Source organism: Rhodnius prolixus, unplaced genomic scaffold, assembly GCF_049639745.1.
Source record: "Rhodnius prolixus isolate KJV_2025 unplaced genomic scaffold, Rpr scaffold_9, whole genome shotgun sequence".
Taxonomy (NCBI): Eukaryota; Metazoa; Arthropoda; class Insecta; order Hemiptera; family Reduviidae; genus Rhodnius; species Rhodnius prolixus.
Window position 1 is genome coordinate 16,753,771 of NW_027411604.1, and position 17,590 is coordinate 16,771,360.

At 35.1% G+C, this 17,590-nt stretch overlaps 1 protein-coding gene across 7 annotated transcripts in view; it reads left to right on the forward strand.

The window, feature by feature from the left end:
* Window positions 1–17,590, forward strand: part of Arms (Ankyrin repeat-rich membrane spanning) — a 51,415-nt gene that overhangs the window by 18,606 nt on the left and 15,219 nt on the right. For 6 of the 7 annotated variants that reach the window (XR_012458716.1, XM_074128672.1, XM_074128670.1 and 3 more), the window contains 25 exons: window positions 888–1,019; window positions 1,554–1,652; window positions 1,783–1,881; window positions 3,010–3,207; window positions 3,302–3,400; window positions 3,489–3,680; window positions 4,064–4,168; window positions 4,256–4,354; window positions 4,452–4,728; window positions 5,754–5,918; window positions 6,014–6,221; window positions 6,303–6,440; window positions 6,515–6,663; window positions 7,320–7,455; window positions 8,302–8,484; window positions 8,621–8,750; window positions 9,720–9,815; window positions 13,809–14,042; window positions 14,329–14,635; window positions 14,768–14,933; window positions 15,414–15,592; window positions 15,661–15,764; window positions 15,855–16,100; window positions 17,024–17,197; window positions 17,274–17,481. Coding sequence is in view for 6 of the 7 variants with exons in the window: in XM_074128670.1 (XP_073984771.1) it covers window positions 888–1,019; window positions 1,554–1,652; window positions 1,783–1,881; window positions 3,010–3,207; window positions 3,302–3,400; window positions 3,489–3,680; window positions 4,064–4,168; window positions 4,256–4,354; window positions 4,452–4,728; window positions 5,754–5,918; window positions 6,014–6,221; window positions 6,303–6,440; window positions 6,515–6,663; window positions 7,320–7,455; window positions 8,302–8,484; window positions 8,621–8,750; window positions 9,720–9,815; window positions 13,809–14,042; window positions 14,329–14,635; window positions 14,768–14,933; window positions 15,414–15,592; window positions 15,661–15,764; window positions 15,855–16,100; window positions 17,024–17,197; window positions 17,274–17,481 (4,123 nt within the window). In the remaining variant the exon portion in view is untranslated. Of the gene's footprint in view, window positions 1–887; window positions 1,020–1,553; window positions 1,653–1,782; window positions 1,882–3,002; window positions 3,208–3,301; window positions 3,401–3,488; window positions 3,681–4,063; window positions 4,169–4,255; window positions 4,355–4,451; window positions 4,729–5,753; window positions 5,919–6,013; window positions 6,222–6,302; window positions 6,441–6,514; window positions 6,664–7,319; window positions 7,456–8,301; window positions 8,485–8,620; window positions 8,751–9,719; window positions 9,816–13,808; window positions 14,043–14,328; window positions 14,636–14,767; window positions 14,934–15,413; window positions 15,593–15,660; window positions 15,765–15,854; window positions 16,101–17,023; window positions 17,198–17,273; window positions 17,482–17,590 lie in introns of those variants that run through there. The other variant, XM_074128674.1, reaches the window with a different exon arrangement.

Sequence of the window (17,590 nt, forward strand, 5' to 3'; positions counted from 1 at the left end):
TATTAGTCAAACTCTTAAGTAACAAAATTACTTTTCTCTTAACATAATTTTAATTTTAGTAGATTTGATTAACAGTAATATGAAAAGTAAGTTTCTGATAATTTTTGTAATTACCTATTATTTCTAATACATTTTTATACTTCATTATTTATTTCTAGTCTTTAATCTTCTCCTTTTTTTTTTATTCGTTTGTAAAATATTTATTTTTTGTGAATAATTGCCTGACCAAAATTCCTATATTTATAATAAGATAGGGGATTATTTTTGTTGTAATGAATTTCCTTATAATTTATCACTTTTTACTGCTGGTTTATGGGAAGATACGAATAAAAACCAGTTTTTTTATATCCATATTATACATGTTCTTAAGCAGGTACATGAATCATATCTTTATAAACTTCAAAGTTCTGTACCTAACAGAATGCAACAATCTAAGTAAACTTTTTTTACTTAACATGCAATCTAAAACAAAATAAAAAGTATATATAGTTTTCTCATTCAAAATAAAAGCGCCAATGAAATCAGTTATTGATGCGCCTGATTTATTTTCATACATTAAAGGCAAAAACTGGATATTTGTTTTTGAAGTTATTTTGGCGGAGATTATTACATTCTACAAGATTGACCAGAAAGCCTACGCCTCTGCGACCAAAAGAGTCTATTTTGCCATTAAGATTTATTATATTAAAAATATTTTTTCATCCAAAATCTCTTTTAAACAGAATCCAATTAAACAGAAATGTTAAATTTCAGATTAATTATGTATATATCTTAAAATTGATCATCTTTGTAAGATATCCAAAAATAAGCCTAGACAATAATATGTTTAAAGTAAATAAAAACATTTTTTTAACCTTAAAATTGTTTTGTTTTTTGTTTTTTCGTAGACTTTGAACAGATCGGAGTCGATGGTGTCGTTGTGTAATCGTGCGTTGGTGAATTTCATAATCGATGATGACTTACAAGGGTTGCAGGTGTATCTTGAAAACAAAAGAGGACATGTGGATGATAAAGATGCGGTTAGTGTCTCTTTGAAGTACTATTAGTTCTATTTCTAACCTCCGTCTAACATTGACTTTGTTTTTTTTAAAAAAAAAAACAAAAACAGTTGTTACTTCTACTTTTCTCCACGATTGCATGATCCCGGATTCGCCCCAAATAATCTTCTTTTGATCATTCAAAATAGTGGTATCTTTGTGGCCACCCGGTACTTTAAAGTCAATGTTGACATTTCTCGAATATTTATTTTACTTAACTTTCAACCAATATTACTTTTTCTGGTATCTTCAGTCATTTCCAAACATCAGCTTCTCCAATCTCTTCCTGCTAATAATAACCTAACTCTTTGACATTCTTCTAAGATAGTACCTTGTAATTTCCTTATTGTAGTCCTTTCTTTTACTGTTCCTTTACTTTCAAATTCCTTCTCATTCAATCCTAGTTTCTAATTCTACCTATTCTGATTTTCGCCATCTTCTGAACTCCTTTTCTATTACTTCACCAAAAAAAGTTCATTTATCTTAATAAATAATTTAAAATATTAATATTTATAGAATGGCGCCACGGCGTTACACTTCGCTGCGACAAAAGGCAAAATCAATTTCGTTAGAGCGTTGATACTTCAAAATGCAGATGTGAATGCGGAAGATCAGGTGTGTCATTGTACAAGTTTTAAATCAGTTTGCTAATAAATTGTGTACAATTCTGTTTTTAATCAGCTTAATTATAAATTTTGGAATAATTAGAATAGTTTTTGTAAGCTTTTATAATTGTGAATCACAGGATCAATGGACGCCACTGCTTTGTGCAACAAAGGAAGGTTATCTGGACATATGCCAAGAACTACTGGATAGAGATGCGAATATAGAACATAGAGACATGGTCAGTATATAACCAACCACTGCTTAAGCCTTGTTTAAATTGGTTTCGTCGCAGTATTAAAGAATAAAAGATTATTTCTAAGAAGAAAACATTACACAATTGTCGACAAAAATCCGATTATTACAGTACCATTCCCTTAAATATTTTAAATGTGATTTAATGTTCTTTAATATTATTTGGTTTTCCTTAGTAGATATACGTTGAAGTTCTAAGTAGAGATAAATAAAAGAACTTAGACAAGTTTTACGGTTAACAAAGAAACTGTTAACAGTACGAGTTAAAGTTAGTATAAAGTAGATAAAGTTCGTATAAAGTTAGAAAACGTAAATAAAAACAGTTTGAAACAAATTATTGGATATTACTAACCAAAAAATAAGAAATATTTATGCAGGCACTGAATTAGAAGTGCTCGTTACTATTATTTACTGTCCATCACCAAAATTAATTTGGGTGTTATTATGGTTTGAAATATAACTGCAATAGTTATCAATAAAATAGCTTGCAAACCAGGCAGTCTTTAGATATTCGGTTTTAACTAAAGAATTTTCCAAGCATTTGTTTATCAAAAAATTTAATTTTAAATACATCTACCGGCTGGTACAATTTTATCTTTAGTTTCAAACAGATCCTTAGCAGCTCTATTAGTATAATTAATATTATTAATCTAATAAGAATACTACTACCAAATTATTATTGAGTTACACTCAAATCTCTTGAAAATATTATTTTGGTATGACTGACTTGTTTGTTTTGATGTTTTGAGCGATCTTGTAGGAAACTAACGGTAAAGTTACATCCTGATGTTCTTTAAAATTAAATTTTATTGTTCCCTTGTTTTGACATCGATCGTAATCTGAGAGATTATGATTTAAACAAACCACCATTCTTTTGATTGAACGCGGAATCTGGTCTTAAAAAACTATTTTTAATTCTCGTACATACGAGAATTAATGAATCTCGTTGAATGAATGAAACTCGTAATGACATTGATAATGAACATGTGGTTGGATGATAAGAAAATATTAATGAACTAAACCATCTGAGAACGTAATATTTTACCTATAGAACTACATGATAATGTAGCCAGTCTCTCTTATCAATATGTTAGTTAATTCTTGTAGTGTGCAGGGAGGATGGTCTGCATTAATGTGGGCCTCGTATAAAGGACACACTGATATAGCGCTGATGCTATTAGAACGAGGTGCAGATCACAATGCCCATGGAAATTACCATATATCTTCGCTGCTATGGGCAGCTGGCAGAGGACATACGGCTATAGCGAAGGCACTGATTGAACATGGTGCTAAAGTTAATGTTGGTGACAAGGTATTTGCTAATCACTTACAAATGTTTTATTCAAAGATTTATTTTTTAAAAAATCATGTGCTCTAACTAAGAAATAATATTTGAATATGGATAGTATGGTACCACGGCATTGGTGTGGGCAGCTAGAAAAGGAAATAAAGAAATTGTGGACCTATTAATAAAGGCTGGTGCTAATGTAGATACAGCAGGCATGGTGTGTATTAAAGCTGTTTGGTATTGTTTTTTTTTATGTGGCAAAAAAAATTGCGAATTTTATAACCTTACTGTATTTTTGTTTGCAGCACTCTTGGACCGCCCTACTTGTAGCAACAATGGGAAATCATATTGATGTGGTAATGTCGTTATTACAGTGCAGGCCAAACGTGAACGCTGTTGATAAAGATGGTTGTTCAGCATTAACTATTGCTTGCAAAGAAGGTTTTACTGAAATAGCTGTTGCCCTTTTAGCCGCTGGGGCTTACATCAACATACAAGTATTTTTATTGTTATTATATTTTTGTTTTTTTTAAATAAGAAAGAAATCTATATAAGTAATCTAAATTATGCTACGCTCCGCACCATTTTAAATTTATTAAAAAAATTGGGAGTTTTAAATTCGGGACTTAAATAGTTGGCTTAAATAATATATGTAGAATGAGGTTCAGTGCCCATTTCTTCCTTCAAAGTTAGCCAAGATTGCAATCAGGTTCATAGCTATGATCTTATTTTAAAGGTGTCAAAGTATGTTTGGTGAGGTACTGAAGACAGCCTCTATTTAAAATGAAACACATAAAATAAATAAAAACATTTTTTTAAGAGAGAGTTAGTCACTAATTTGTGTGATTGTACAATGCTACATCTTTATTAATATTTACAGGATCGTAGTGGTGATACGAATCTGATACATGCTGTGAAAGGTGGCCATAGAAGTATTATTGATGCTTTACTTAAAAGATATGCAGATGTAGACATTCCAGGAAAAGTGTGTAAACATTTTTTGTATTTGTCCTAAAATTTTTGCTTGTTATCAAAAAGAGTTTAATTTATTTATACTGTAACTTATTTTTAGGAGAGAAAGACTGTTACATATACTGCTATAGAAAAAGGTAACATTCCAGTTTTAAAAATGTTATTGACTGCTAACCCTGATCTTGAAATAGCAACAAAAGTAAGTTTCTAAAATATTTTTCAGCGAGACAATCTGTTTTTTGTTTTTTTTTTGGTAGATAGATTTAATCTTTATATTGCTATATGCGATTTTTTAGGATGGCGATACTCCACTATTAAGAGCAGTGAGAAATCGCAATGCAGAAGCTGTACAGTTGTTGCTTGAACGAAAGGCTAAAGTATCAGCTGTAGACCGTTGGGGAGATACAGTTTTGCATATAGCAATGAGAGCTAGATCAAAGGCTGTGGTAGAAATATTATTACGTAATCCAAAACATTCACAATTATTATATAGACCAAACAGAGCTGGAGAAACACCTTACAACATTGATATGGCCCATGCTAAGACCATTTTAGGAAGAATATTTGGTGACAGTAAGCATTTCATATTTTGTGCTTTTAATTCGTGATTTTTTACTTTCTTGAGGTAAATCAATTATTATTAGAGTTTAATAGAAGGAACTATATTTCTTTGTTAGTTTGTCATAATACGTTGCTTCATTTTCTTTCATAAAAATATCATTTTATCATTCTAAAGGTTTCATTTCAAATAAGAAATTATTTCCACCGAAATTAAATATTATACTTTTATTTTATTGTTCATAAATAATACAGCAGGACGAATAAGAGTTTTTTGCCTGATGTTGTTAACGTTCAGTCGGTTAAAAGTGCTAAATTGGAGTATAACTCTAATCTGCAATAGGTTAGCTTGCAGGATTCAATTTCTGTGTTCCACGATTGAATCTATTATTCTTGACAAGTATTAGCACTGGAATAAATCAGAATCAATCTTCTCAATCTTTTCATCTCTGAAAAAAAATTCTTATAAATACCCTATTATACATATAGATTGACTTCGTATTTCTATAGTTTCCCACAGTCAACCTCGTGTAAAACGGCGCCTACTCTTAAGTCCACTGAAATTAACGTCAGTAACCCTCTGATTTTTCTTGATAGCAAATTCAAGTAGGGCACCATTAAGGTAATTTTCACTAGGCTATTAACAGTCCTATTTAATTTGATTTATAAAAATACTGAAATAATTATTTTACTCTAATGTTCTCTGTATTTTTAATATTTTATTATGAATGGAACAACAACAAGAATTATTCATTTTATCCGACAGTAGTGAGTAGATTGACTTGATCCGGGTAGATTTTCACACATTCTCAGTGATTGCTTCAATAATCTTATTGCAATAATAATGATTATTAGTAATGATTTTTAGTATAAAAATTTATACGTACATTTTTTTAGTGAGAATTGAATCACTAATCAGGTTCCAAAGAACTTAATTAAATTTTGCCATTCCGTAATAATATTTGATTTACTAAATACTATTCATCATATTGCTTCTTAGAATACAATTGCATACAACATTATATATTATTTTTTATCAGGACGTTTAAATACAAGTGAGGATAGTGAAAACTTTTTTTGCTATGAATTATACAGTTCTGCTATAGCAGATATGCTAAGTGAACCTTCATTAACGGTACCTATCGTTGTTGGACTTTACGCTAAATGGGGTTCTGGAAAATCATTTCTATTAAATAAGCTTAGGGGTAAATATATTTAAAATTAATATGAAATTATAATGTAATAAAGATGATTTAAAGTTAACTAATTATAACAATATTTCATTATAATTTTTCTTTAGAGGAGATGACTAATTTTGCTAGACAGTGGTCCCAACAGTCAGTCCATTTTAGTTGGGTACTGATGATAATCATGGTACATATAGCGTTAATTGCTGGAGTAGTCGCCGGACTATCATCTTGGTCTTGGATGTTTGGAGTGTTATTATGTATTGGTCTAATAATATTCTCTTATACAGTTTTGATACTGCTTTGGTACTTTAGCCATAGGTGTGTAATATTTTTTAAATAATATATTTTAAATTTATCTATTATTTTTACCTATCATTCACGTAAGGTTTCATTTTACAGATATAGCTGGGATTTACCTTATAATCTAAGTGTTGCAGTCATACAGAGAATGAATTTAGTTAAGGTTATACTTCAGGTTATCTTTTGTCATCCACCTGGATCACAGTGGAATACGTCAGTTACAGCCCAGCCAATTAAGTAAATTCATTTTTCAAGGCTTCTTTTATTTTATTTGTTTTATCGTGTGTCAAGAACCTTTTCTTTGTCTTCAGATTTTATTTTACTGACCAGACAAGAATCGGAAATACAGCTACTGGTGAGAATAGTGTGGTCCAGATGATAGGATCTCTTTATGATAGCATCGAGGCAGATCACGGCATTTTGGCAACCAGATTGTTTAGAGCATTTAGACCAAAACCATGTAAGTTCTCCTGTTCTATTAGAAATGCAGTTGGAGCGAAAGTACATTCCTTTCTAACCCCCATTTTTATAGATACTGTCGTTTGCATTTTTAAATTATTAATTTATTTATGTAATGAACTTCCTGGTGTTAAAAATTAACAACATATTTCCTGTGGTAATTATTATTGTGCCAATAAAGCAATGCTCACGCTCTTGATGTGAACAGTTTCAGAATTTTAATTTTTCTTAATAGAAAAATAATTCATAATATTTTTTACAAGTTACATTTAAAAAGAAGAGCTTTTACTTGTTTCATAACTGTAAAGAATAATATGAAAGATAAACTTAGCAAAACTTAAATACAACCGTTCACGATCAGGTCTAATCAGTAGGAATAAGAAAATGGCAAAGTGAGACCAAAAAAATGAAACAAGCACATGAAGTATTATACAAAAGGCATGCCAAAGAGGAACAGTAGAAAGAAAAATCCTGTGTATCTGGAAGTCTTATTACATAATTTCTTTCTATTTTTTCGGTAATTAATTTAACCAGATGATTATTTACCTAAATTCCTTCATCATACCAGGCCACCTTTTTTCAATATTCAGTATTTATCTGAATACTTTCTTTCTAATTTTCAGTTATATTTAAATAATTATTTCCTTATTTTACTAGTGAAATCTACAAGTTCATGGCGTTGGCGCCGCGTATGCTGTGTACCAAACATCCTTCTGTTTGAAGGCTGTTTTTTGTGCATACTGGTAATAATAACGATCCTCACTGTTTACTTCGTGGAACTTCCACTTCCAGAGTAAGTATGTCAAATAAAAAAAAAAAGAGTTAAAATAATAATTGTTAAGAATTTAGCTTGATTGAAAAGAAATATGCTCAAAACAATTTTTTTTTTATATAATTTAGATGTACGAGGTCTGTAAATTAAGTAATGAGACTGATTTTTTTAAATTTTTTTATTCAAAAAAAATTACAATTCTATATTGTCACCTTCAAAATAACTTCCTTCTGAAGCCACACAGCGCTGGAGACATTTCTTCCAACCCTCATAGCAGTGCTCGAACTCCGATACTGGAATATCCTTCAGCTGGTCGGTTACAGCCGTTTAAATGTTTTCGTCTGTCCCAAAATGAGTTCCCTTGAGGTGATTCTTCAACTTCGGGAAGAGAAAAAAAGTCACAAGGACTCAAGTCAGGCGAATAGGGAGGCTGAGGAGCCACAGGAATGTTTTTACTGGCCAAAAACTAGTTTATTGAAATTGCTGTGTGACAAGGAGCTATGATGCAACACCCACTTGTTCTTGATGTTTCATCTTGATGTCTCGTATTAATTTTTAAGTGCATGGATTTCCGCACCAACAGAATTTAGAATAATGCCTTGAAATTAATTATTTCCATTGTTCCGTAAATTGAAACAAATCTTTCAAAAGAAAAACAAAATTTTCAAATTGATAACAGTGTTCATTCTCAAAGGGCTATCCTTCTTAAATATCCCCTATATTCTGATTTTTTGCTCAAAACGAATAAGAAATCTCAAAAAAATAGTTCCTTTAAAGAAATAAATAAAAATGTTTCATCTCAAATATTTGAAGTCAGCTATTATTTATTTTATATGTTTAAGGTAATAAAATCGTTTTATATTTCAGAGAAGAGAAATCATTGAGTAGAACAACAATAGAATTAGTTTGTGGAATTTGCGGAGGTTTAGTATTAGTAGCCATTACTGCAAACATTTATACTATTGGACAGCTAGTGCAAGCGTTGATTTTCTCGCAGAGGAAACATGTACAAAGAGCTGTTTCAAGACTAGAAACTATTAAATCTGAAGGGTTAGTTTAGCCAATAAATATTGATCTGTACTATTTATATTTTTATTTTTTTTGTCAAAATTGTTTCAATTTTATTAATTTTCACTCTTATTTTGCCATCATAAAAGGTTTTTTTTAAAAAAGTATAATCTTACAGATTCTTAGAATGTGTACGTGCTGAGACTTCTTTAATGACAGATATGGTAAAAAGTATAGATGGTTTTACTCGAAGGCAAACTCGTCTTGTTATAGTTGTAGACGGATTAGAGGCATGTGATAGAGATAAGGTAAGGAAGTTAATTTTTATGCTAATCTCATTGTTGACTTTAACGGTAGTAGATTTTTAGAAGAAGATTTGAACGGCGGGACGGGACCTATGCCCCACGGCACCGCAGCCACCAGAGGCTAATTGTGCCTTTCCTTAAGTCTAGTAGATGAAACCTCCTCTTCTAAGAAGGTTGAGGGCTTTCCCTACCAGTTCCTTCTGCGCTATAATCTCCTTTGGTCTCGAGGTACCGTAGCGCAGTCTCTCGATTGCAACGAAATCGAATAACAGGTAAGAGGCCGTTTCTTCCTCTTCCTGGCACAATCTGCACAAAGGTTCCGAGCTAATAAGCAGGTGCTTCCTGAACCTTCTGTGCCCCTGTGAATAGGCCTGTAATCAGAGTGATCTGATTCCTGCCCAAACCTAGAGTCACTTTGGATCTTTGTTTGCACAACAAGGGCATAACCCTCTTGCTATGTTTGACCCCAGGAAGCATCACCCAGTACTTTTCATGTTCTTTCCAGATCCAACCTCTGAGAGCCTCACGAACTGCACCCCTAGTGATCCCCAGGACTGGTTCCGGGCCAATGAAAGGAGTTTAACGGTAGTAGAATGCATGTTTATTGTTTCCCTGTCCAGTTTCGTCTTTTATTTATTGTCAGAGCCGAGTCGGCGAGTTTTGTGCGAGATGGAAATATAAGTGAAGTCGAAATCTCTTCTCCTTTGACAATTGATGAAAGTCTGAAATCGGACAGGCACATTTTCATCAATTATCTACTAAGTGCCCACAGCTAAGCTTTTCATCTTTCTTTGTAACTTTTTCCGGACATTGCTTTTAATAGATTCAGGGGAAATGAAACGATCACTAGATTCTATTAATACTTAACATCTGTCAGAAAATTTCATTTTTAAATAAAATAAATTTGAAGATGAGAAAGTTGTAACTGTGTATCACAATGCATTCTTTATAAATTTATAATTAATTTTCTAGGTATTGCTGATCTTGGATGCTGTTCATACTTTATTCTCCGATGCTAACTCACCGTTTATTGTCATTTTAGCCATTGATCCGCATGTAATCTCTAAAGTAAGTAGTTCAATTTCTGTTCAGTTGCAGAATGTGTTCATTTGGCGAAACGTAATGATTTAAAAAAACAAATTTACTCGAAAAAAGTAAATAATTATTTATTTTGTCATGTTTTAAATATTGCCATTAAATAAAAAAAAAACGAATTTCCTCTCTCATCTTAATATTCATAATTTTATTTTAATAGCAAAAACCTCGGCCTGGAAGACTGTGGCGTATCTCCCAAGAGATCTCTCAATGAGTACCTCGGGTTTAACCCCATACACTCCAGACCCAGTCCCACAGTCCATCTTGGAGCCATCGGTAAACCAAATGCCTCCCTTCCGGTACTGATCCGTCCAGTTTACCCTCCATTCAGTCCTCGGTTTAATACACACCTGAAAAGGAGTCTCGAAACTGTATTTAGGACAGATACTGTCCCCTGCCATGTCAATAACCGGCCCAGGGTCAACCTTATCTGAAATAATCATATGGCCAATGCAGGAACTTATACGCCTCCATTGCCCATTGCTCGCCATTCTGTACGCACTGGCCCTTGCCTCCGCCTGAATAACATATTGAAGCGGAGCCAACCCCAGAAGTACTTCCAGCGCCGCAGTAGGGGTGCTACTAAAGGCCCCCGTGATCATCAGACAGGCCAGTCTCTGCACCCTTGCTAGAGCCTTAATTGCCGTCTGTTGTTCAGTCTTCCTCCACCACACCACTGAACCGTAGGTGATGATAGGTATGACTGTACGTGTATAGAGCCAGTGGGTCATCTTTGGGCTAAGACCCCATGTCTTCCCACAGGTTCTAGTTATTCCACAAAGGGCCTGTTTAGCCCTTAATGTAACTCTCTCAATCTGCGCCTTCCAAGTGAGTCTGGTATCCAGGACAATGCCCAAATACTTGACCTCACCCGACACATCCAGAGTTTTACCAAAAAATCGAAGGTTTTTGTAGCTCTCCTTGTCCCTTCTCCTTGTAAAGGGAACCAGAGTAGTTTTAGAAGGGTTCACTGAAAGCTCTACCCTTCTACACCAATTTTCTATAACCTTGAGAGCTTCCTGCATGAGTTCAGCCACGATTGTCTCATGTCTACCCCTGACCACCACAGAAATATCATCTGCATAGCCAAGGACCGAGAACCCACGAAGGTCTAGCACCTCAAGTAACTCATCTACGACCATACACCAAAGGAGCGGGGATAGAACCCCCCCCTGAGGGCACCCCCTAACTGTCGTTAACTCCAGCGATTCCCCAAAAAGGGTCGCTGTGATTCTCCTTGACGATAGCATGTTACAGATCCATCTTGAAACAGTGGACTCTACGCCATGTCTATCCATCGCCAAGGCAATTGAACTGTAGGTAGTGTTACTGAAGGCACCCTCAATATCCAGAAACACGCCCACAGCTGTTTCCTTGCAAAATACCGAAGCCTCCAACTCCTTAACCAGACAATGGAGGGCTGTCTCGCAAGATTTGCCTGTTTGGTAGGCATGCTGATTGGCATGCAGAGGCCGTTGCTTTAAAGCCACCTCCTTAATATACATATCAATCAGTTTTTCTAGCACCTTCAACATGAACGATGTTAGACTAATTGGTCTAAATTCCTTCGCCTGGGTATGAGTTCTCTTCCCAGGCTTTGGAATAAAGATAATTTTTACAGGCCTCCATGCCCTAGGGACATGGTTGAGTGCCAAGCATGCCCTCATTATCCTGCATAAAATAGGAGTAATTAAATCTTTCCCCTGCTGCAAAAGGGCAGGGAAAATGCCATCAGGACCCGGGGATTTATAGGGCTTAAAATAATTTACAGCCCAGACCACCTTATTGTAGGTAATGCAGTATTTAGCCACGGCCCAGGTTTCCCTGGTCCCCCGACACCTATCGGGTCCCAGAGTATCCTCACCATGCTGTCCTGACTCAATTACCTTCGAATCGGGAAAATGAGTTCTCATGAGACACTCCAATGTGTCTCTCCCCGATTTGGTAAAAATCCCTTCCTCGTTCCTGATGGTACCCAGGGCACCCCCTGGACTTTTTGATATTATGCGATGGAGCCTAGCCCCCTCCGAGGTCATCTCTACCTCTTCACAGAGCTTCCTCCAAGCATCTCTTTTAGCCTTTCTAATGGCTATGTTGTAAGAAGTTAGGGCCTCACGGTACTCCTTCCATGTACCCCTTCTTTTAGCTACATTGAACAGTTTCCTAACTTTACTGCGGAGCTCCTTCAGCTGGTTATTCCACCAGCCTACTTTCCTGTTAGATGTTATCACTGTCTCCGCACAATTCTCCCAGTAGGCCTCCTTGATGACGCCCTGAAGTCTCTCAGCAGCTTCATCAATGTCCATCCGGGTCCTAAAGTTATTGTTGACTGTACCAATGTTTGCGCTGAGATCCCGTCTAAACGAGTCCCAGTCTGTTCTCCTAGGGTTTCTGTAAGTAACCACCTCCTTACAGTCAAACCCAATGTCGAACCTAATGTACATGTGATCCGAAAGTGAGGGGACCCCCGACACATGCCAGTTCCTAACAAGGGTCGATACAAAATTAGTTCCCAAAGTTAGGTCGATCACTTCCCTACGAATAGAGTTGTGGAAGGTGGGTTCTTCTCCCTCATTTATAACATGCAAATTATTCGCACTAATGAAGTCCAGAAGATACTTACCTCTCTGATTGGTTCCTGAGCTGCCCCATACCTTGTTATGGGAATTAGCATCACACCCAATCAGTAGTTGCAGTCCTCTCTCCCTACACCGGTTGGTCAGATACTGCATCTCCTCCGATGGGGGAGGGACTGTAGAGTCATATGGAAGGTAAGTCGAGGCCACGACAATCTCCCTGGCCTCCTTATCCACATGTAGCTTCACCTTTATTGCAGTCTGGTCTCTGAAACAAAATTCCATTAGCAGTAAAGAGGTAATGTTTTCCCTAACAAAAATACATGTCCTGGGATTGTCAAGGTTATGGTCATAATAAATCTTACCTTTCGCTTCGCCAAGTCCTGCAATTCGCCCCCGTACCAGCCAGGGTTCCTGGATGAGGACAATGGCGATATCTTCCTCCTCGATGAATTTTACTAGAGCTGCAGACGCCCCTCTACTGTGATGGAGGTTCACCTGAAGCAACCTCCATCGATTCAGGGGGGTCATGAGCTGCAGCACTAGTAGAAGTCTTCGAAACTACCCTGAGTCTGACCACTTCGAGTCCTAGAAAAACCTCGAAGTTAGTCCCCTTCAACCTACTCAGGGCCTGTTCCGATATTTCGAACACAAGAGTTTGACCCTTGGGCTCGATTTTCCTATTTAGGAGCCTCCATTCCGCTATATCCAAGCCCTCGTTTTGAACGAGCAGCTTGTCCAAAATAACGGACGGAGTGGTATTCTTGAGAGCACCAGGTACCCACATAGCCACCTTAGCCGCCCTCACGATATCTCTGGCAGGACCCACCCTCAGCTTAGCTCCCTCACCCAACCGGAGCTCCGGAACCACCCTCTCTAACCAAAGTCTCGCATCCTCACCCTCGCAAGCGAGAATGAGTGCACCTTTGGAGAGAAAGCAGCTCCGAAACCGGGGTCCGATGCTGCCAGTACATTTCTCACTACAGATCTCCTCCACCAATTTCTGTTGAAGAAGATCCGCTTGCTCCTCCGACAAAAAGTCATTCGGATAGGAGTCAAGAACGATGGCCATCTTTTGAGCGCAGAGAGCGTCCCTGAAAGAGCACGTAGGCCCTTCCTCTGGGAGTTTCACCCTCTTGCTACCCTGTGCCACCGCCCTCCCCGATACCTACTAAGTGTACTGTTTAAGAATGACTGCTTCCAGAAAATTTCGTGAATTCTTTGATGTTACCAATTAAAGCCCCAGTTAATTTTTTACCCTATAATTTGTATTCTTTTCATTCCAAAATGTTCCTAAGAACTTTGTTTAAAAAAATGTATACTAAAATTTTATTTGATACTTCATAGGAGATTTTATTACTTTTGAAATACTATGCAATATTTTTTTTAGGCCGTAGAATCTAAAAGCCGGCGAATCTTAAGCGAAAGTAACATTGGTGGACATGATTATCTACGAAATGTGGTACATTTACCTTTTTATTTACAAAAATGTGGTCTGCAAGGGTTAAAAGTTGCTCAGAAATCTAGTCAGAGTGGTGGAAAAAAAGCGAGTTTGGCACCATCAATAGTTGGAACAGGACAGGCTTTTGAATTGGCTGGATCTATGCAAGAAATTGCTCATCAGGTATTATTATTATTATTTAAATGATTTAAGGCGCATCAACATCTGAGGTTATTGGCGCCCGCAGCTTTTTTCAGTGCACTTTCGGTCTCCGGACAGTGTTCTCTCGTTACTGACAACACTGTCCATCACCGGACAATGATCTGTAAGAAGCTCCGGGGAAGAGAAAATCTTCATTTTTCAATTTTTTTTCTGTAGCACAAAATTAGAATAGATTAGATCAAAATTTAATATCCTTTTTCCACTGTTGGTAAAAAAATATGATTAAAGTAATTTATTAATATTATAGGCTGCTTCCGGTAGTGGAAGAAGAAGTTCTAAAATCGATGGAAATACTGCAGCAGGTGATGGCGGAGATAAATTAAAACCACCAGGCGGAAGTGCCACTAGTGTTAGCGGGGTCGGTAAACGAAGTTCTCGAAAACTAAAAGCTAGTGAAAGCATAGCTTCTTCTATTGGTTCAAATTTAAATCGAGCTGGAGGAGGAGTTGGTGGAGGCCCAAACGATTTGTCCGGCCTATTGTTGACCGATGATTATTTCAGTGATATTACGCCTAGAAGTATGAATCGTTTGATGAACATTGTTTATATCACTGGTAAGTGTGGATGGAATTAGTTGAAACTGATAAATCATGTATTGAATTCTGCAATTTCGGAATATTATATATCTATTCTCCAAATTAGGAGCCAAAAATATAAGGTAACGTTAGTCCATTTTGTTTTTATAGCTCGTCTACTAAAGGCATCAGGAATTGAATTTAATTGGTATCATTTAACCAATTGGATCAACATAACTGAACAATGGCCTTACCATACTTCCTGGATTATTTTTTATATTGAAACATCTCAAGACTCTATCGATGAGACAGCAAGTTTAAAATCTATCTATGATAAGTGAGTGCAATTTTGTATCTTTAAACGGTCCTTACTTACTTATGGAACTTATTGTGTAGTCATTTCAGTCATAATCTTAGTAATCTTAAAATCATCACATTTATAAAATGAAAAATGTTTATGTAGGAAATGTTATAAAAATACATAAGAATATGCAGCCAAGTAAACTCAAGAAATCTTCACCGAAAATAACCTCTTTGGAAGTATTTATCGATTTATGCACAAAAACAGTATCAATCGAATCACCTTTACTAAGTTTTAATGATTTTTTTTTGTTCTCCTATAATCACATCATTTAAAGAGCTAGGCGTCTCTTGAGTGATTTTATTTAAAAGAATTCATACATTTCCTATGAGAAGTCAAGGAATAAAGAGTCACCCCACAGAATCTAAATTATTGTATTTTATTCAGAGTTCTAAAATTAGTATGAGAAAAAAAAAAATCGATTTTAATTATTCTATATTTTTATTATTTCTGTAGAGTGCACAGTCTAATTCCAGTATCAAAAGAAGCAGAACCTTTATTAGAATTGGATAGAGATGAACGTAAATTGGACGTATTTCTTACATTCCATAGAACTTCACTGACTGTCGCCGATCTCAGAGTGTTTCTACCTTTTACGATTAATCTTGATCCTTACGTTAAAAAAGTTATTAAAGGTATTCAAATATTTCATCTTCATTAAACTTATATTTTTGATTATTATTACAATTATACCATTTTTTAGATGATCAACAAAACATAGAAGATGGTTTGGTAACTATTTCACCTGCAAGATCACAGCCTTGGGAAGCGTGGCCAAGCGCAAAGATAGCTTCCTTCCGAAAACAGGTTAATCATCTTTGCATTTTGCTTCTTTTTTTTTTAACTATCTTCAATTAATAATATTATTACTGAAGAAATGCATTTTGTTTATTTTAGAAAACATTACCCCATCAAGATTCAGTGGGAGGTATGACTTCAGCCGGTTATTCAACTGTACTATCTACGCCTACAGCTTCAGTAATTCCAGCAAGCAGTATTAATAGGCATTGGCAACAACCTCAGCCAATGGGACCATCACCATTGGCGATGCCAATGCAACGACATCCACACATTGATCGGATTACTGAATGGGTCACGCCACCTCATCCGGAAATGATCCACCCTATAGTACCAGCACTTCCTGTGAGTTACTTAATTTTGTTTCAAAGACATATTCTCTTTTATTTAAAAAAAACAAGCAAACAAAAACAAAAAAGTATTTTTTCTTTAGTCTTGGTTAGAATGATTTTTAATAGAAGCAGTAGGTAGTTATGGAAAAGAACTCAGCTTATTCCATATTAGTTGCTTAACATTGATTGGTTTTTAGATGTTCACCAGTTTGCAAAATTACTTACCAAAGTATAGTGTTTCTGTAAAAGAATTGCTTTGTTGGAAACCAATTTCAATAAAGCATCTTCCTTAAGAAATTAAAAGGCATCATGTACAAGATGCATAACGTATAACATAAAAAAACATCTTATTCATATAACAAGAATGACTTCATTCAATTATTGATCAAATCACCCAACTTATACAATCTTGATGTAAATTAATTGTATAAATTTTTCATTAAATTTACTAAACAAATTTGAAAACAGCTCAAACTGATTTAGACTTATTTCTTAAAATTCATAGAAATTCACTAAACTGTAATTCACTTGCGGAGTTCTTAACAAATCATTTTAATCTCCAGATGATGCAAGATTGGTTTATAAATAAAGAGTATCTACTATTCTAGAATTTCCTAAATTTGATCTCAAAATTTTTCTAAAGTGTAAATGTTTGTGCTATCCATGAACTATTATTCATAGTCTTTAGTTCTATCGTTCTTAAATGTATTAATTTTTTTTTATTTTATTATTTGTACAATAAATCATGTTTTGCTAAATTGCTTATGTATTATATTAATGTTTTCAATGTTTTAAGGTTAGCTCATGTTTGTTTTTGTGTTTATTATTAGAAAGTATTGTAAATGTTTTTTTTAGTGTAGCTGATTTGATGCCTTTTTTTTAGCAACTCAATGCTCTCAGTTTCGTGGTATTTCACCTTTCTTTTTTAATTTATAGGCTGAAATTAGCGAAGTGCAGCTAGAAAATCTTTCAGTGGCGGGTGTATGTCAGTTAATAACCCGTTTAACAGATCTGCAGCAGTCTCAAGTTGCCAATTATATTGCAACTATTCAAACAAACAACATAAATGGTCGTGTACTCTTACACTGTAATCTGGCAGATTTGAAAGCAGTAAGTTTTATTTAGTATTTATTGTACTATACTTTAGCATTGCTGCTTAATATTTGAAGTTAATTCTTTTTTTCAGGTATTAAATATGAGTTTTGGTGATTGGGAAATGTTTCGTATAGTAATAATGAGGCTAAGAGAGAAGGCAAGTGCTGTTCAGCAACATCATTTTCAACTTCAAGATCCTATAGTCGATAATAGTGATTACAATCGAAGCAGACCAAGTATGAGTGGAGGTGGAAGTAATGCATCAAATGGGAATCCATCATCTGCTGCCAGCAAGCAAGGTCATTATTATTTCTATAAAGCATAGATCCAAACAAATCGATCACTTAGGGTTTTCTCAAAAATGTTTAGCCTTCTACTGACTTTCATCTCACCTACCATTTTCTGATT